The following is a 21,785-nucleotide window of genomic DNA, read 5'->3' on the forward strand; positions in this document are numbered from 1 at the left end:
GATAATAACAAAATATGTATAAATTTTAAATAAAATGTTTTACAGCAATAGTCTCGTTATTTAATAGCCATACCTCGTATGATGTATTACAACATTTGTGGAAATCGTAAATCAATTACGGGGATGAAATCAAATTGCTAGTTAAAAATTAAGAACAAATTAATCAATAAATGATTGAATTGAATACAAATATTGGTTCTATAGTATTGACTGTCAACTAAAACATAGACATAGCAGTTACATAAAGACTAACGATGTTCTCTTTCACTCGCTGGCTTCACAGTGAAACGACTACTTGTGTTTATTTTACGCTCGCCCAAACTGTTGAAACTGAATGTCACCAGTTCAATAATATTAACAGTATGTTTAGTTACCATATTTAATAAAGTTTAGAATAATATTACGGTATATATCCTGTGAGAGAGAATTGTACATAAAACACTGTTAGATGGGTTTGTTAACATTTGTATTCAGTTAGTTTTTAACAAACCCAAGTTCATTTGAATTATCAGCAGTCTGGTGTTAGACTAACTTAATAATTGTGGTAACAAGTACTCAACTTGATGTAAAAATTACGTAAATCTTTTTATTTTATCATTATTGAACGAATTAAATTTTTAATTCATTTTAGTCTCACCTTATATTATCATTATTGAACAAATTAAATTTGTAATCGATTTTAGTCTCACGTTATATTATCATTATTGAACAAATTAAATTTGTAATTGATTTTAGTCTAACGTTATATTATCATTATTGAACAAATTAAATTTGTAATTGATTTTAGTCTCACGTTATATTATCATTATTGAACAAATTAAATTTGTAATTGATTTTAGTCTCACGTTATAACGAATAATAATAAAAAATTAACAGGGTTGTGATTAGCTAAGTGGTTAGAAAATACTGGATTGCAACGTAGAGATCACAGGTTCGATTAAAGGATGCTTGGTCCATAGATTTTTCTCTTTCTAGGAGCTTCTTACAGTTCTCGGGTTTGTCTACAACGAGAGAATACTGTACGAAGGCCGGCAGTGTACTGGGAAAAAATCCAGGCTCCAATATCCTCAGATATTGACGTAACAGCTTTCAATAATTTCAAAGCCTCCAATTCAGTCAGGTGAAACGTTAATGTAAATTCATGTTAACGCAATGAAGTGCTCTCATAGGAACAGATCACTGCAGTTTATATTCATTCCAATATGGCAAAGTTTATTTAATGTACAACTTATTGTAATTGTCTTCATTTCCTTCTGTGAGATACAGGTGCAACTTCTTCCTGAAGGTATCTTCAGAGATTTATTCTTCATGTTGTAAAGTGAATTTGACGTTTATTAATAATCCTTCTCTTTCTCTAAGTTAGGATTCAGTTTAGTCAAATAGGTACTTAATCTTTGGAAATAAAACTCTTTACACTAACATTACAAAAAGACTGCACAGATGGATGTAAATATGAAATCGATTATAAACGCAGAAGGAACAAAATCCGATAGCCTTTAACATGTAACCTTCCCTATCTATTACTCAATCCCTTTGTTTCTTTACCTAAACAGTCTTTCAATCTCTGTTGGGGGATTTTCCTCTGCTGCAAGCAAGGCTCCCTTGATATGACAAATGGAGCATACAGAAATACTATAACTTAACTGCAACTTTTCAATAGAAATCCTTTCCTTCACATTAAATTCCTAAATCTTACAAGCAAATGCAAAGGGTCGTGCTCAACAGAAAAGAGCCAAACATCATACTTCATAGACGTTTGGCCAATGTTCATTCCTTAATACTACCGATTCATGTTTTCTATATAGATTCTACTTTGTGAATGCTTATTTACTTGAAGTACCATCTTGAAAGAGAATAAGAATGTCCTACACTCCAATACTGCGATCTAGGATACCATGTCCTTCAATCGGAGTTCTACGGTCAGGGATTTTACTTTATTTATTTACAAACTTTAATAGCGAGTTTAAATCAATTTAATAATCTTATAGCACATGTAACCATAATCTGGTGTAACAACAATTTGATAATTTATAATAATTAATTAAATAAATAATAGTTACCCAATTTTCAGGCGGGAAATTCTATTAATATATTTCAGTTTTTCATAAAACTAATTTCGAGTTGAGTTAGTTCTGGTCCGTTTTCCCTAATTTTTGGCGTGTCTAGGGAGTTTTAGCGCCAGGTTTTCTGTCAAAAATCGTTTCAAGATATAACATTTTCTACCGTTCTCGTGAATATATTGTTTTAAAGAATGATTTGGTTGTAAAACTTGTATATTTGAAGATTAAATGTCAATCATAAGTGACCGAACTTTAAGCTAAAGTAACTAAGAGAAGTATACGCGACAGTATTCAGTCGCATGTTTTATTCAGACTAATTTGCAGAGAAATGAGCTAACTTTATTTAGCAAAGCTGTAATTTAGAAAGTAATAAATAGTTTCAAAATTTAATGTTTCACTCGCGTTGAACCCCGAAAGACAAACAGAACAGTCTCATAACTCGTAGGGTATTTACCTTCTTCCAGCTGGATTCTACACTTTACGGTGTAGAATCGAAGTTAAAAGTTACCGAGGCCAGCAAACAGTAGTACTATGCGAAACATGGTGGAATAATGCGTTTTGGTAAGAATTTATTTGAGAAACTATTTTCGGCCGAGCGATGAAGTGAATGAGATGGTATAACTGATAGTCGTACTTATTGTTTGGTTAAATGCGCACCTCGATTAAGACAAGGAAATGGGAGGTACGCGACATTTTGGTTAAAGTGGACAACTTTAGGTACGGCAACTAGAATGTGAATGATCAGAGATAGGATTATTTTTACAAGAACTATGCGTACGTTTGCAAAAACCTCCAAGATTTCCAAATGGCTGGCGATAAGAAACTATGATCTGTCAAATTACAAACGGATTGCAACCCAATCACACTGTATGCGGGGTGTTTATTCGCACAAATTTAAGCAGAAGATGTACATCTTTTTGTTCAAGAGAAGTTCAGAGTGTCTTTGATTGTCATTCGCTCAAAATGAACAGACTCTTTAGCAACCCCCCTCAAAATCATTTACAAACACTTATTCAGTGTATGCTGACTGTATTTTGTAAAAGTGTAAATTTCTGAAACTGTTAAATGAATACTTGTGTAGTCCTTGTTCAATGAAGTAATCCCAAATTTGCACCACAATCTAGCAGACCACACCTTAATCCTCTCGTCCAATATTTCTAACATTATTAAAAATATTTTCTAACATTTTCTCAAATATTTCAGAGAGATGAGAAGTAAATGTTTAAAGTGCAATTTGTTAACTTTGACTTCCTTATTTTAAGGCAATCTACTTTAAAAATTGACTACTGGTCCATCTAAAAGAGTGTTCACTGAATTAAACCACTTGATAAACTAACACTGTTGAGTGCTCGTGAACACGTTTTCTTGCAAAACAAACGTAATTTCTCATACGAAGATAAAAGGAATCCTGGAAAATGATATACCGTTTCAAAGCCCATTAGACAAGGAAACTTTTATAGAAAGTGCCAGCACCTAGGTCTGAAAATGATCCCCATAAGGGCCTAATGAGTTTTCTTAAAAATTTTCGATTACTTTTATTTTTCCAGTATCCAAGAGGAAGATTGAGGCTGTTTGGAGAATAATTTATGCTTCAAAATGGTGTCAATTTTTAGAAAATTTATCTGTCTCTCTAACAGTGTCGTCAGAATTGAATTCGGACTAAAACTATCTGAGTAATAACATTTTTATTGGAAAAAAGTAATGATTTTAGAAAAAAAATTAAAGTGACGTCACTCAAGAACAGTGGAAAATATGTTGCTGAATACGTCATTGAACTCCACTTTAGATGTACTACACACAGTAGTCCTATGGACATTAGTTACTGGTTCACCCTGTATATACACAATTTACAATTGCAAATAAACAAAAAAACCTTCTGAAGCTGACAATAACCAGTGTATTCATAAATTAATATGAGACCAGTAAAAACAAGGTTACTATTATTGTACTATGAAGAGGAAAAAATCTATTGAAAGATAAGTATCTTTTAATATATTTTTAGCATTTAATTGTAGATAGTTCTATAATTAAAAAAAAAAAGCACTCTAGGTGTTTTACGCTAAAAATGTGCTTTTAGCAAAGTTGTTGTTAATTGATGAGAGTGGATAACTTACTAAACAAAGAAAATACAACGCAAATAAAGTATTTATTGATTATACAATTTAATTATAGTAAATATTTGACTTGAAGGCCAAATGTTATGCATGTGCTGAAGTTCTTTGTCCGTCAGTTTATTACGAGTATTTACAAACTAGATATAAATTTGAACCAACAAATAATAGTGCTATTTAAAATTGAAATTTTCATTTTTATATCATTTTAAAAACAAGTATTAGTGTATTTTTCAAGGTGAGTATGGATAGTTGATAATTTTATAAAACGTGCAAACAATAACAAACAATTACAATTATTAAACCAGGATAATTTGGTTTTTTCTTCAACAATAAACGCAAAACATTTCACACGATGAAGACTTTTCTAATTAAAAACGATTCTCAGTTTGCTAAACTAGCTCCTCTGGACTCTACTTCGTACCCGAAGTCATTTCTTCAAAACAGGTACCTCGAATTAGAAGATTCTTTACCCTGAGAGCCCCTCTCACACGATCATCACGTGATGTTGATATTTGGCCCGGATTCAAAGAGGAAAGAAAGTAAACTTTACTTAAAATTTATCACAAGTTACTCAATACGAGGGGGTACCCAAAAATAACCGGAATTGCGTTGCCGCGCATGGAGCTTATGTAGTACGCATTTCTGCCGCTAGACGTGTATAGCGCAATTCCTTTCCAGTTCAGTCCTGCCTGTGTTGTCTGCCTGGCTTGTTCTGTTCATCTGCAGTAATTGTTTTTACCAGCGCTGTTTTGTTCTTTTTTCGTTTTTTATGATGGCAAGTTTAAGTGAACAACGTGCAGCTCTGAAATTTTGTTTTCTACTCGGCAAAAATGCTGCTGAAAGTGTTTTAATGTTGAAAACAGCTTACAAAGATGACGCTATGGGAAAAACTCAAGTATACGAGTGGTTTACTCGGTTTAAAAATGGCGACATGTCGATTGATGACAAACCTCGTTCTGGACGTCCATCAACTGCCCGAATCGACGAAAATGTTGAAAAAATTCGAGAGCTGGTGTTCACAGACCGTCGACAGACAATTGATCAACTGTCAGAGAGTAGTGGGTTATCTTGGAGCTCGGTTCAGCGAATTTTAACGGAAGATTTGGGGATGAAAAGGGTTGCTGCCAAGTTTGTTCCTCGAGTTCTGACTGACAATCAAAAAGAACATCGAGTTGAAACATGTCGTGCTTTGAAACAACAGCTTGAAACTGATCCAGACTTTCTGTCAAAGGTCATTACTGGTGATGAGTCATGGTGCTATGGTTATGACCCAGAAACAAAGCAACAGTCGAGCCAATGGAAGACGTCATCTTCACCCCGACCAAAAAAATGTCGTCAAGTCAAGTCAAACATCAAAACAATGCTGATTTGCTTTTTTGATGCCAAAGGCGTAGTCCATTCAGAGTTTGTCCCCCCAGGTCAGACCGTCAATCAAACCTTGTATTTGGAAGTTTTGAAAAGATTGCGCAATAGTGTTCGCCAAAAAAGCCCCGATTTGTGGCAAACAGGAGACTGGTTCTTCTACCACGACAATGCACCAGCACACACAGCCATCTCTGTTACACAGTTTTTGGCTAAAAATGGCATGGTTCCGCTGCCCCACGCACCTTACTCGCCTGACCTGGCTCCGTGCGACTTTTTCTTATTTCCACGCATGAAAAAGGGCATGAAAGGTCACCGATTTGACAACATTGAAGAGGTCAAGAAAAAAACGAAGAAGGAGCTGTCAGCCATTTCTAAAGATGACTACAAAAAATGTTTCGAACAGTGGAAGCACCGGTGGGACAAATGTATTAGTTGTAATGGAGAGTATTTTGAAGGGGATTAGGTTGTTCTGTAAAAAATTTGTAAATAAATAGCTTTTAAAAAATAATTCCGGTTTTTTTTTGGGTACCCCCTCGTACACGATTACAACGTTTAAGCAATTACTTATCTCAAGTACTCCACCCAATACTGTAAAACCAAGTAACAAACTAAAATTTTCCTCAAAAAACAAAATTCTGAGTTGCAAACAACTTGTTTGCAATCTGAATCTTTTTATCTTTAAACTTTGATGATGGACGTACGGAAGCGCCAAAAAATCGAACATCAACCGACTTCAGACCTTCCAATCAAAAATTCTAAGAACAATAGTTAACGCTCCCTTCTACGTCTCCAATCATACTATACACTCTGATCTAAATATTTCTCTCGTCTCTGAAATAGCCTCAATTTCGGTACACAAAACTCCACCACAAATCTAGACAGTCACTACAACCCTCTGGATCCACAACATGTCTACCACAAGCACTTCCTTCAAATCCACACATCGTAGACTAAAGCGGCGGTGGCTACGCGATCATCTCAACATATAACGCCGACCTCCTAGGATGGTTGCTGTGTAAGCTTGCCAATCTCTGGCGAACTAACGGCTTCCATCACTGGATGGTCGTCGTTTACTACACTCGTCTCAGGATGCACATGCATGTACGCGTGTATGTATGTACACACACATGTACAGGGTGTATACGGAGGAGTGGTCGAAACTTCGGGAGGTGATTCTACAGCTCAAATGCAACAAAAAATATTCTCTTCACTTTGGCCCGATTCTCAATAGTGTCCAAGATATTTGCATTTTTAACTTTTCCGTCGATATTCGCGTTTTTTGCCATAAAAACGGCCGTAACTTTTCTATCCTTTATCCTACAACAAATCTGCTTAATCCAAACGAAAGAGCATTAAATTTCCTAGAAATCTTCTTGGTACAGAGCCTCAAAACGATTCTTATAACAATGAAATTGTTACTTGAATGTCTAAACATTTCGTTCTCGATGATTTTTGTTAAAATTTTCAACTGCATTTTTTCAGTGGTTAATGAATCTAGAAGACACATAATTTCAGAAAAAGTTGCGCATTTATTGAGCTTCAAGACCATATGGATTTTTTGGGTTTTTAATAAAACCCTACCCCGAACAGAGGGGTTTAAATGCAGAAAACTGGGATTTTGCGTAACCGACTTTTCACTACTAATTTACTCAAATGTCAATTTTTACCATTTTAGTTTAGAACAATTATTATTTTATAAAACGGAAGTAAAAAATGAAGTAGCAATAAAACACAGAAGTGAAAAAGTACAATAGGCAGGTGCCTAGTTAAAATTGTGACAAAAATCGTTCGAACTATTCAAACAAGGAAGTGGGAAAGAATTGTGGCAAATTTTTAGTTTCTTGACTACAATTGTTTGTGCAACATATTTTAACGACATAATGGGTTTTTTTTTTTCATCAAAGTTAATTAAAATAATTCAAAAACTAATCAATTTTTGGAGATGGAACAAAAACCAAATAACCATTTTATTTTTGAATTATTATTAATTAACTTTGATAAAAAAAACCACCATTATGTCATTAAAATAAGTTGCACAAACAATTGTAGTCAACTACTGCGTTTTATTGCTACATTATTTTTTACTTCCGTTTTATTAAATAATAATTGTTAAAAACTAAAATGGTTACTTTTCTTTTTGTTCCTTCTCCAAAAATTGACATTTGAGTAAATTAGTAGTGAAAAGTCGGTTACGCAAATCCCAGTTTTCTGCATTTACACCCCTCTGTTCGGGGTAGGGTTTTATTAAAAACCCAAAAAATCCATATGATCTTGAAGCTCAATAAATGCGCAACTTTTTCTGAAATTATGTGTCTCCTAGATTCATTAACCACTGAAAAAATGCAGTTGAAAATTTTAACAAAAATCATCGAGAACGAAATGTTTAGACATTCAAGTAAAAATTTCATCGTTATAAGAATCGTTTTGAGGCTCTGTACCAAGTAGATTTCTAGGAAATTTAATGCTCTTTCGTTTGGAATAAGCAGATTTGTTGTAGGATAAAGGATAGAAAAGTTACGGCCGTTTTTATGGTGAAAAACGCGAGTATGGTCGGAAAAGTTAAAAATGCAAATATCTTGGACACTATTGAGAATCAGGCCAAAGTGAAGAGAATATTTTTTGTTGCATTTGAACTGCTGAATCACCTCCCGAAGTTTCGACCACTCCTCCGTATACACCCTGTATACGTGCATGTATATTTCCGCCATCCCTTATCACTCATCTCTTTTGCTTATTGCACTAGATGCAGTTGCAAAATAAATAAACTAATTAAAATTAAATTAAAACTTTGATGGGCAATGTATCTTTCCTTTTTATTTGAAATCAAGTTCCTAATCAATTGATTTAGGTGCTAAGTTGGCACTTTTGTTGTTTTGTTTTTTATATCATAATAAAGCGTATCGCAAAATCAATAGATTGTGGTCTCGACTTTGCAAACATTCAGTTGACTAACGTAAACATCTCTAATCATAATGTTTATAAAACTGTGCAAGATTGCTTAAAATGGAGCAGAAAATTACAAAAAAACAAAACTGGGAACCTATTTCAGCCATTTCTTTTTTTGTTTTATTAGTAGAAAATCGTAGTATTTATATCAACAGAAAAATGTTTTTTACAAATATAACTTCGTAACTTTCCCTGAATTCAGAATTAAAGAACATGTACTGGCCCAGTTGTGGCCAATAATCAATTTATTACAGTTCTAAGGTAAAAGAAATATCCCTAAAATCCTTGAAATTGATTTTTTAGTTTCGTAGCTATTGCAACGATGACAACATATATCAGATTTTCCAAACAAATTTTGTGCAACAGCATGCATTAAATTTGTTTTAAATGATTTACTATCTTACAAATAATTAATTGTTTATATTCAAATTTCAAAAATAATTGCAGAATAGCTTTGAATCTCAATATTAAGTAACCTTTGACTTCCTAATTTTAAGACAGCCTACTTTAAAATTGACTACTGGTCCATCTAAAAGGGTTTTCAATGAATTAAACAACTTAACTAACACTGTTGAGTGCTCGTGAACACGTTTTCTTGTAAAACAAACGTAATTTCTCATACGAAGATAAAAAGGAATCCTGGACCTAGATCTGATAATGATCACGTAAGGGCCTAATGAGTTTTCTTAAAAATTTCGATTACTTTTATTTTTCCAGTATCCAGGAGGAAGAGTGAGGCTATTTGGAGAATAATTTATGCTTCAAAATGGTATCAATTTTTAGAAAATTTATCTGTCTTTCTAACCGTGTCATCAGAATCAAATTCGGACTAAAACTTACTGAGTAATAACATTTTTATTGGAAAAAAGTAATGATTTTAGAAAAAAATAATTAAAGTGACGTCACTCAAGAACAGTGGAAAATATGAAGTTGGCCAATACGTCATTAAACTCCACTTTAGATGTACTACACACAGTAGGCCTATGGGTACGGTGACCATTATTTTTGTATCAAAAAACAGGACAAGGAGCAAAAAAGAACCTATAAAAAATATTAATACGTTTATTAACACGAGATCGGTTATTACAAAACGATGGCCATATAATATGGCCCATATTCAGCCGAAACTGAGCGATTACTTGAACTATACACTTGTTAATTAGTAACAAAATGTAAATAGTAACTCTTGTAAATAGAAAAAATATCCAGTCTTTTAAAATTACGACAAATTTGGTTTTAATGTCACATTCTTTAAAACTATACTAACGACAAGTAAAATACAAATATATCTAATTTTCACAATATGAAGATCAGATCTTAACAAAATCATATATAAATCTTCGAAAAAATATTCATATTTTCACTAATTTCATTGAGTATAATTTCAATTTCATTGAAAAACAGTACAAATAAATAAAAAACAGGACATTTATGCTTAAAAAAAAAAGAAGGACAGCGTCTTAAAAAACAGTACTGTCCTGCCAAAAACCGTACGAATGGTCACCGTACCTATGGGACAATACTTACTGGTTCACCCCGTATATATCACTTGACTTTATGGAATCGGTTCCTAAAAATTTAGGATGCCATCACTGGTTATATCCAACCATTACATGAAGTTAAAGAAGGCAATGAGGATAAATAATCAATAATCCCTACTAGCACTTCTTGAAAATTGGAAGAAGGGGATAAATTTGAATAATTCTATTAAATTAAAGGATCAAAAAGCATTATTCAGTAAAATATACAAAATTGGTATTTATCTCAAGAACACTCATGTTCACAAGGGTTAACGCCATTATAAAGAAAACAAAAATTCCACTTTAATATTCCACTTTTACGTCTCTTACAGATAACAGTGATTACCTTGCCAGTAGAGTTCAAAAAAATTTCTCCCCTCAAAGATATTAAACGTAAACAAGCATTGCTTTATTCATTAATAAATAGCATTCTAAATTTTATAAACATTTAACTAGAATTGAAACCTACCAAATTTTTTTTAAAAAAAACATTTCAGCCATAACTTCAAAATCCTGAAATCTAACATAAGTTATCAATTGTCATGGAAATCTTTTTCTGTCAAAAAACCATAATTTTCCTCCTTTTTACCTTGGCAATAATGCGAGAAGATAGAAGATAATAACACTCAATTGTCTGACAGCACAGTCAAAAACAATTACCATCAGTGATACAATTGGAAATTCTTATGAATGCGCTAAACTTTTGATGCTCAAACTAATCAATGGAACTTTTCGCGTGGAAAATTTATAACTTACTCTAGAAGTAAAATACGATGTATATTTATGAGAATGCAAAAAGAATATTTTTGTAAAATTATAGGGCAATCAGCTCGTGGTAAAGTTAGGGCTGTTGTAAATAAAAAGTGTCTATTCACTTTCTACGAGTGTTGCAACCGTGGTAAATCATCATTTCAACGCCTCTGAGTGTGAATGTACTCCCAAGACTTGCTCTTTTCTAAATTTACGTAAATTTTAAATTGGTATACTTGGAATTTGTAATTCCTAAAATGTTCACTACAATAAAGTGAAAAAAAAATGAAAGTAACAAGTCTCAGCATCCCCAAATCCAATTAAAAATAATTTTACACTGAGTAAAAGCTTACTATACATTTAGTGACCACAATAAGGTCTTTCTGGTTTGGGTATCTGGTCATTTAGGACATAAAGGAAACGAGGTGGCAGATTTATTGGCCCGGGAAGGCTCTGCGGGACACTTCGTTGGCCCGAAGCCCTGTTTTGGGAGTTTCAAAGTGCGTCAAGTCTGCGGCCTAATAACCTATGGGTGCAGAGTAGGTCTCAGGAGTGGTGGCTTGCCACCACTGGGCAGAGACAGGCGAAGCAGTTCATTAGAAGGCTATTCACCGAGGCTGGCTGCAGAATTAATCCGCCAAGGCCGTGGGGCTATAAGGACTATTAACTGGGCCACTGCTGGCTCAAAAAAACACATGCATCGCATGGGTCTGGCAGATGATTGCCTCTGTAGGTTCTGTCAAGAAGAGGAGGAAACGGCACTGCACGTGTTGTGCCAGTGTGAGAGGCTTGTCTGGGCTAAGGATGTTACTTCTCGGGGAGGAAAAAACCAAGGCCTGGTGAGCTTTACTCAGGAGCAGCTCTCCAGAATTAAGAGTCTGATCAAAAGAACGGGTCTGAAGGGCGAGCTTTAGATTGAGGGAAGCCACAATAGATCCAAAAGAGGTCGCAGTGGCGTAGGCCTTGAGGCCGCCCTAGTTTAATCTAATCTAATTGCTATACATTATTTATAAGTTCGAGCGAAACCTTTTGACCTTCTGCTAATTATTCAACTAGGAATTTTGGTTTTCATTAGCCGTTCACGGTACCTTAGAGGCGAGATCTGCATAAGCTAATATGTATTGTGTGGTACTGGGTTCTATTTCCTCGGAGTTTATTTAATGGTTTATATGAGAAATTTATAGTAAAGGACGGCATGTCACTAAATTTGGTAGTTTGACGTAAAGACTGCTGGAAAAAGTAGTGCATTACTTTATACATTACTTTACAACCGTTCAATGTACGACGTTCAACAAGTAAAAATAAAATGTTTTTCCCTTGTTTAGTTGGATATCAAATTACAGCCTCTCTCCAATTTCACAGGAACTCCAACAGTCATGATTGTACCATTAAATCAACAAACAAGGCAGCATTTCTTTAGCTATGTTGTCGTTTACCGCATTGATTTCTACTTCAAAATTGTTTTCTACTCAAATTGAGAATTGTTACGTAAGAGTGCGTTGTAGCTAGATGAACTATCTCTACAGTTAGTTTACTTTATTCGCTGCCACAGTAATCGGCTGGTAATCTAATAAGAACTCTTTAAGAGGGCTATCAGGATGGGAAATATTGAGATGAATGTTTTTAATAAGTAGAACTGGGGTTTTCACTTGCAGATTAACAGCAGTAGACCTTTCATGGTCAAAAAGGTCATAGGTACCACGTTAATCCAGTCCATAATAAAAAACTAATTATAATAGATTCCTGCATGTAAGGGTAGTGAAACCCCACCACTCATCCACTCTAGCGTAGGGGTAGTGAAACCTCACCACTCACCCACTCTAGCCAGAGAGAAAGAGACAGCCCCCTCGGCACACAGAGAAGGGAGGCTCGGCGAATGTATATAAGAACGAGAGGAAAGTCAAAAAGAGATTCTGTGATTCTGTTCAAAGTCTTACACTTGAGTTGTACACATCGTTTAGCCACGTCAGTCAGTCAGTCTGTTCTTGTAGTGTAAAGTATAGAGTCCTTGGCAGTCAGTCATATAAATATACAAAGTCTTATACCGATACTAAAAGTGTTATTTATCCATCAACATCTACAACCAACATCTCTCTCCTCAACCATTACATTGGTGGCAGCGCTATCGAAACCCAGCCGTTTCTCATTAAAAGGTAAGATAAATTTTTCATTCATTTTTTCTATTATTCATTCTAATTTTATATTTTAATTTACACTATTTTTTTTTTAATTTATTTGCACGTTTCATATTTTTATAAATTTCGACTTCCTTCTTATGAAAAGAGCCGAAATTATTCAGAAATTAAAACATCTAAGTCAGTTAAACAAAGCAACGAACTCTAAAAAAATCAACTTAAAAGTAAACTTAGAAGTTCAATACACTCTAAACTGAGATCACCTTCTCCTACTGTTTATGTTATGGAGTGCTTATTACAAATAATTGTTAGGTTTTAATAGTTTTTCGTTAAAGTTATTACAAATATACTATGAAACAAAATATTTAAAAAAAGAAGTTTTTAAAACGATTAAAATTAATTCTTAGATAAGTACGCTCACTACAGCCCCACCTTCACTCAATAGAACCTTGGTTAGAAAACTAGCGTATAAAAATTAACCCAACTAAGTCTAAATACATAGTCTTCATACTCAAACGACAAACTCCACCACCTGTCTTCTTACATCATACATCTATCCCACCAGCCGACCATGTGCGGTACCTTGGAATGTACCTAGACAAGAGACTTACCTGGAAACCCCCATACGAGACTTAAACGTACCGAACTAAAACAAACGATACAAACTTCTAGCCAGACTACTCGACAAACGCTCAAAACTCTCACTACAGAACAAACGACGACTCTATACAGCTCTCTGCTCACACCAATATGGACTTACGGACTCGAACTTTACGGAACAGCTAAAAAATCCAAAACATCAATATACTGTAAACACTCCAATCCAAAATACTCCGCCGCATAGTAGACGCTCCATTCTACGTTAGCAACCACACAATACACACAGATCTCCAAATTCCACTCATCTCCGAACTTGCCAAAATCCGATATAAAAATTTTCATCAAAAACTCTCACTTCATCCCAACCCTTTAACTGCAAACTTGTCTTCATCTACACTCCCTCCAATCCTCGAAGACGGCTGAGGCACCGTTGGCCCCATGACCAACTGGGTGACTAATGGCGGCCAACACTGGATGACCGTCATCCACGCTATTCATATACACTTATCGCATTTACTTATTGTGCCCTGTAGGTACAGGTGGAAATTACATTAAAAGGATAAATAAAAAAAATAAATAAAATAATTAAAAATAACTGAGTGCCAGAATGCAGCTTGGAACATTGAGTCAATTAACGTAAACCTAAGCTCTAAATTATTTCACTTGGAGATAAAATGATAAAACTTTAATCAATGTGTGTAATGGTTAACAATAATGTCTCTACCACAATGGGACTTGCTTCGTACGAGCTATCTCATCCCAGACTGGTGAAGGTGAAGTTGCAGAAACCTCAACTGGTTTGTTGATCAAAGGAACGACTTAAGCACCAATTCAAGGCTATACTATTAGGTTTTTCATCGGGAGAAGGAGCAAGCTTCGTCGTTTGAAAAGTCCGTGCAAAGTCAGAGAGATAGCACTACTGGCGCGTATCGAGGTTATGTTTAGTTAGTAGCATCTCTTGGAAGAACACACACCAAGTTTCAGCCAGATCGGTCTATTTCTTTATGTTTGGCATTCGTTTGAATCGAGGAAGTCGAGTGATTTTCAAAAAATGGACGAAAAAGAATTTCGTGTGTTGATTAAACACTACTTTATGAAAGGCAAAACGCCTCAGGAGACTAAAGAGAAGCTTGATAAACATTATGGTGACTCTGCACACCTTCGATTAGAACAGTTTATAAGTGGTTTCAAAATTTTCGGAGTGGCCATATGGGCACAAGTGACGCTGAACGTTCTGGACGCCCTGTTGAGGTTACTACTCCAGAAATCATTGATAAAATCCATGATATGGTGATGGATGACAGAAGAGTGAAGGTGCGTGAGATTGCTAGTGCTGTGGGCATCTCGAATGAACGGGTACATAATATTTTGCATCAACATTTGGACATGACAAAGCTATCCGCAAGATGGGTGCCGCGATTGCTCACGCTTGACCAAAAACGAAATCGTGTAAGGACGGTTTGCAGCTGTTCCAGAAGAATCCGCAGGACTTTAAGCGTCGTTTCGTCACTGTGGATGAAACATGGATACATCACTACACTCCTGAGACCAAAGAACAATCTAAACAATGGGTTACCAAGGGGGAATCTGCGCCAAAAAAAGGCGAAGACCGTTCCTTCGGCCGGAAAGATTATGGCGACTGTCTTTTGGGATTCGCAAGGAATAATCCTCATCGACTATCTGGTAAAACTATTACAGGTGCATATTATTCATCGTTATTGGACCGTTTGAAAACCGAGCTGCAAGAAAAACGCCCACGATTGGCCCACAAAAAAGTCCTTTTCCATCACGACAACGCACCAGCTCACACCTCCGCAGTTGTGGTCGCAAAATTAATGGAAATAGGGTTCCAATTCGTTTCACATCCCCCCTATTCTCCAGACTTGGCTCCCTCGGACTACTATTTGTTCCCTAATATGAAGAAATGGCTGGCGGGAAAAAGATTTTATTCAAATGAGGAGGTGATTGCAGAAACGAATGGCTATTTTTCAGACTTGGACAAATCCTATTATTCGGAAGAGATCAACAAACTAGAGCAGCGTTGGACGAAGTGTATAAGCCTAAAAGGAGACTATGTTGAAAAATAAAAAAGGTTTACCCCAAAAAATTAAGTAGTTTTTATTTTTGCACGGACTTTTCAAACGACCCTCGTATATCTAAATTAGTACCAAAATTCATGCAATATGAAGATGTCTTTTTGATAGATAGCTCGATTAACTAGGGGTATCAAACTGGTTTTAAGAGCTTGTTTATAAACCAATTTGATCTGTAACCATACCCAAAACTCCAGTTACTGCTCCACTATAACCTCAAGTAGCAAACAAAGTTCCACTTTTCGTCCCGGTAACTTTTATAACCTTCCATCTTTGATCCCTTTTTTTTCACAGCAAAAACACGGGAACTGTCACAATGATGATGTAGTCTACTGGGTTGATCCTCTGACGTCTTTCTTGGGAACTATAACCAGTCTGCTAATAAAGTTGAATCAATGCTAGCCGCTGTATGATCGCATGGACACCCCTTTGACTCATTTAACCAACCAAGACAAACTGAATCACCTCAATATTTGATGAGCGAGTCCTATTTCTTATACACTTTGTCAGAGATAATAATTTACTTCTTCTGGGTGATTTTTGTTTTATATATAAATAAACAAATAAATTAATTAATTATAAAGTAATAACGTTCAAGGCCGAACTATAAGAAATTGTTATTCCATAATTTTGCTATTACTAAGGTTACTTAATAAGTAATGGTGCCTATTAAATGGCACCAACTGATAACCTCCGACAGGTATGAAAGTCAAGAATACAACCTGAGTATTCACGCAAGTACGTTATAATTTAAATAGTAATTATAACGACAATTATTTCTAAGATTTTATCGGTATCAGAAACTTTGATGTATTTCTTACCGTGTCCGAGTTTTCACTAATTAGAAAATGGTTTTTCCACATTCATCAGAATTTAATCATTGATTTCTCAAGGCAAGATCTGGTGAGAAACTGGCACTGTGAATAGAGAGCGCACTGTCGGTTGAAAAATTACACTTGAAAATACAATTTTTACAGAAATGTACATTACTTCAATTCAAATTGGTGGACATTGTTAGTTGATTGTACTGAGTCTATTTCTTCAGATAAATAACTCCCCTAAAACACCAAACTCACACTAGAAACTTGTACAGCCAAAACCCAAAAATACGTAGTTTTAAATGTGCGAAATAAATTTAAGAAATTTTTAAAAAATTCTTTTAAAACAGTTTTCGAAGAAATCGCGGAAAACTGGGAAATCCCTGAAGGAAATTTGCACTTGGAGCCATTTTTTTAAATTTGAATTTAAGTAAATTCTAGTAGAAATATTATATGGAGAGCTCTTGCAGAACGTTTTTACTCTAATTTTCGAGAAAAATATTACGTTCTAAAGTTGTACCTCTAAATTGACTGAGATACTTGCGAGAAAAAATATAAAACTCAAGATTTTTTTTAAAAAAAAGGTCCTCACTGAGATATTTTTCATTGCTAACAAAACATCAGAACACAAAACTTGTACTTAAGGTGGAAACGCAGAAAATCGAAAATTAGTGATCACGATAAGTCCCTTTTTACTTTGTAAATAAATAAAAATGGATGAATATTACAAATCCTTGCACCTTTATCCTGTATTTTAAATCTGTGATTGTAGCCGATATCGTTAAAAGCATTGTAGATAAATGGTTAAATTCAATTCTTAATGTACAATAACAGCCGTTTCTTCAAGAACGATTGCAGTGTCTTAATTGTACCTCGTACAGAAGTTAAAAGGAAAGCTTAGCAAGGATATCTTTATTTATAAATTCATTTCTGGAGAAAATTATAAAGGGCCTTCAGCACTAAATATTTGTAAGTTTGATCTACTAAGAAGAAGAAAAAAACAGGTTAGAACTAGGTTACCCAATTGATACATGTACCTTTTTTGAAAGTGGTTGCAACTACTTTCTTAAAAAAAGACTAAAGCTTAAAAAAAATTCTTGGAGAGCAACAAGGTTAAACTTAAGCTATGTTTAAAGGTTTGCTTTGGGACAATGAAGTTAAGCTTTCCTGTTTAAGCTAAGTTATATTTCAAGTTTAAACTAAGTTCTAAGTTTTACACAATAACAACGTTATTCGCTAAGACTAAATTTGAGAAAAAGTCGATTTGTCCCACGTTAGGTAACATTATAAAACAGAATTTTGAGTTTCTTAAGAGTTTGAATGTTATGTGGACTTGGAATAAAATAGTTACCGACAGTAAATAAAATTAACTCTATTATTCGAACAATACTTGAAATTAACCGAGGAACTTAATTGGTGGAATACAATAAAATGTTATTGATTACCAAGATAAAGTGCTGGAACGTTTTTCCGCATTCAGTTCCGCTCAAAACATGAATGAATTTTAAAAAAGATAAATAGATAAATAAATTGAAAAACTGCAATGACCAGCTCTGTTTTTATTAAACATACTAATAAGCTGGATGTTAATATTTAATGTAGGATTCAAAAACTGCTAATACTTCTTTAAATACTAATTTAAAGTTAGTTTATTAAGTTGAAAAGACTTACCCATCGGCTTCCGTTGGGGAATCCTTGCTATCACTGTCCATTTCATATATATTATTCAAATCAACCGCATTTCTATTCACCTGGCAGAAACAAAGCACAAAGCAAATTTTAATTGTTTTTTCAACAAAATAAAATTACCAAAAATATATGAAAAACAATAAATAGCACGTCAATGAGCCATACGCTCGACAGCACGGCAGAGCGGAGACAAGATTGAAATGTGCTGTAAACATTGGCGGGTGCTTTACCTCCACTTGGCGGTATTGTTATCATCCCCACCATTGTGCCCTGCAATACTAAGTCAGACCTCCCCACCCCTTGTCCACAGGCACATATACAAAGAGAGGAAAACAGAAAGCATAAAAAGGAAGGTCAAAGAGGTTGAACCTGCGTCAATCTCTTCTGTTTTAACAGAACGTCATGTTTATGGAAATACATTATTCCAGACGTAACAGAAATATAGGTAAAGAAATGCATCTTTTTTTTTTTGGTACAGTAATTTGTTTGTTTACCATTCACCGCATTTTGAGACTTTCATCATATTAGATCAGCGTTTTCCAACCTGTGGTCGGTGGTACGCGAAAAATAACTAATAATGCCGGCATAATAAAATAAATCATAGAAACGTTGTTTCCTATAATTCATAAAAATTATTTTAATTAATAATATTATACAGTAATTGTTGTTCATTCTTTTTGGTGACTGATTCATAGTTTAAATAGGATGAAAAAATAATTGCCATTTCAGTCGAGTAAAATTTATTTTGCCGAGCTTTCGACCTAGGGACTAGGTCATCTTCAGGGCTTGTCTGTTCATGGACCCTGAAAGACAGAAGACACACCAACCCTGTAATGTAAAAATATTACTTTCTAAACTAGCCCTGAAGATGAACTAGTCCCTATATCGAAAGCTCGGCAATAGTCATTTATTTAACAAGTGTGGAAAGTAGTACTTTTCCTCACGCGAGGCAGGGTTTGTACGCACGAGCGAACGAAGCGAGGCGAGTGCAAGTGCAAATTGCCGAGTGTGAGGAAAATACTTGACACTCGAGTTAAATATTATATTTTTTCTGCAACCATTAGATTTATTAACTAAAAAAATTAAAAATTTCATTTTTACAGTCTACACAAAGTAGACATTTATTGTTATATTACAATTATTTACATTACTTACGTATTTACATTACTTATTACATTTTCTGCTGTTTCTTTTATTGACGGAGGAGTGTTTTCTAAACAGGAATCACTAGAATCCATTTTAAATTTCTATAAGGTAACACTATAACCTTTTTAACTGTTATAATTAAAAATATCTAATTATTTATTAAAGTATTATTTTTATTTCTATATTCCTTTCAATTTTTATTTTATCGTTTAATATTCGTTTTTTAATTATTTAGTTACGTTAAATAAGCTTATTAAAGTTTTACAGAAAATATTTATGTTAATAACAAAACTTCTTATATCAAGGAAGCACAATAAAGTTTTTCCACTCACTAGTGCGGAAAGTGACTCTAATGGGAATTTTTCCCCACTAGTGTGGGAAGTTGGGCATTACACAGCTGATTTTAATTGAGTAATGAGAACTTCCCTACATGGTTGCAGAAAAAATAAATTTACTCGACTGAAACGGCAATTATGTTTTCATCCTATTATACAGTAAAGTTGTTAATATGAACAAGTAATAAGGTTAGTCTGTCTCAAGATATACTCGTATGAGAAAATATAATAGCACATTTAACAGGATTAAATTTGTCTTTCATGGATTATTTTCCCAAAACCCGAAAACGCAAATGATTACTGTATTTCAAACCCCTTCTGTAAATAAAATTTAGGAAAAGCTATATCATTAACAATAAAAGAAAAATGACTATGTAAAAATCTGCTTAAAGAGACTTGATTGTAATGAGTAAGCTCTATCCAAGCAATATTAAATTTAATTGGTACTTACAGGTAGTTGAATTCTTAAAAGAAATTAATTTAGAAGATTTGGGCACAAATATAATAATCCTAAAGAAGAACTTTGTAAATTAATTAATAATTTTGAAGAGAAAAATATGTACGCAATTTTTAATTATTAAAAAAAAAGTTTTAAAACTAAGATCTTACAGTTTTGAAGGTAATGAGAAAGCTGATCATCTGGCCAGAAATGGAGCTAACACTCCTTTCATCGGTCCGGAGCCTGTCCTGGGGATTACCAAGGGTTCTGTTCGTGCGGCTCTCAGAGATTGCATCTGGAGGGAGCACGAAAAGAACTGGGTGATGTGTCCTGGGGTTAAACACAGCAAGACTATGACGCCTTGGCTGTATAAGCAAAGAACCAAAGAGACCCTGTGCTTGGGTAGAAATTAGATTACTCTGATTACAGGCCTATTCACTGGGCATGGTAGGTTCAGGAAGCATCTGCCCAAGGCTTATTAGCTCGGAACCATTGTGCAGATTGTGCCAGGAAGAGGAGGAAACGGCCTCTCACCTGCTGTTCGATTGCGTTGCAATCAAGCGTTTGCGCTATGAAACCTTTGGAACGCTGAGGCCGAAGGAGATAGTAGCGCAAAAAGAACTAGTAGGGAAAGTCCTCAACCTCTTTAGGAGGGGAGGGTTCGCTTACTAGAAATAAGAAGGGGCTGGCACAATAAGTCTTTTATGGCTGCGGTGCCATGGGGTTAGTTCCCGTCCCATCTACTATCTAATCTAATCTAAGATCTTACAGTTTATAAAGTGAACATGAACTTGAACTCCTTTGTAACAGATACATTGTATCTCTATACAAATAAAGATAATAATAATAATAATAAAATAACACACTCGGAATAACAATTTTCACTAAATGTAATCATTTTTACGAAGTGGTACAATTTAGCATGATGTACTACCAAGTAGTACGCGAGCCAAAAAAAGGTTGAGAAACGCTGCATTAGATGATCAAATATTATGCATTACATTAAATTAAACACAATTTTTCAGCTCAAAATTAAGAGTGATTAAAGCGTGCCTCTTCTCTCCGAAAACTCTCGGTCGTAGTCAAAAAAAAACTAGTCGTCTTCAGCCCTAAAGACCAACTAGTAAAATCAAAACTGGAGTAGCCAACAATGCAAGTGTTGAACACTATGAAAAGATGCTGAAAAATTTAGTCATTTTTAAATAACCAATTAAAAGCAATGTTTTGATTTATTTAAATTGGGAAAGGTTAGCCTTGGAGTCCAGAAGGATAGGCTACGCTAATGAACATATGTGAGCCATAAATCTTCAACTGGACGACACCAAAATAGTTTCGTTTTTATGAGGGATCGCCCTATGTAACTTGGAAGTCATCGCAGATTTACTGGAAAATATCTTAAAATTTAGTGAAAAAACGAAGCCAATTAGCGTTCTAAAATTTTCACGATAATTTCAGGTACCTATAGATTAAACTTAGAATAATTTAATAATATATTTGCAAGTAAATATTGCTCAGGATAGATTTATAGTAAATAGATCATATTTTGGCTATATTAAATTCTATTCGTGTAGGTTAGGCAGCTAAATCATCTGTTGGCAACATTCCCAGCAAGATGGACGCGTAATACGAAATAACTTCTTTGATTAATGGAACGTCCTTTTTTTATTATTATTATCATTAAGAACCTTCATTTCTAAATTGGCTTTTTTTAGCAACTTTATCTATTCGTTAGGTTGGCAATATTGGAATTATATAATTCAGAATAGTACTAAGAT

General features: G+C 34.4%; 1 protein-coding gene across 9 annotated transcripts in view; it reads right to left on the reverse strand.

Moving 5' to 3' along the window:
• LOC141454141 (adenylyl cyclase 78C-like) overlaps positions 1 to 21,785 on the reverse strand; it is a 252,026-nt gene that overhangs the window by 136,610 nt on the left and 93,631 nt on the right. For 8 of the 9 annotated variants that reach the window (XR_012458475.1, XR_012458474.1, XM_074128042.1 and 5 more), the window contains exon 2: positions 18,073 to 18,152. Coding sequence is in view for 7 of the 9 variants with exons in the window: in XM_074128044.1 (XP_073984145.1) it covers positions 18,073 to 18,152 (80 nt within the window). In the remaining 2 variants the exon portion in view is untranslated. Of the gene's footprint in view, positions 1 to 18,072; positions 18,295 to 21,785 lie in introns of those variants that run through there. The other variant, XM_074128041.1, reaches the window with a different exon arrangement.

The sequence above is a fragment of the Rhodnius prolixus genome, unplaced genomic scaffold, assembly GCF_049639745.1.
Source record: "Rhodnius prolixus isolate KJV_2025 unplaced genomic scaffold, Rpr scaffold_9, whole genome shotgun sequence".
NCBI lineage: Eukaryota > Metazoa > Arthropoda > Insecta > Hemiptera > Reduviidae > Rhodnius > Rhodnius prolixus.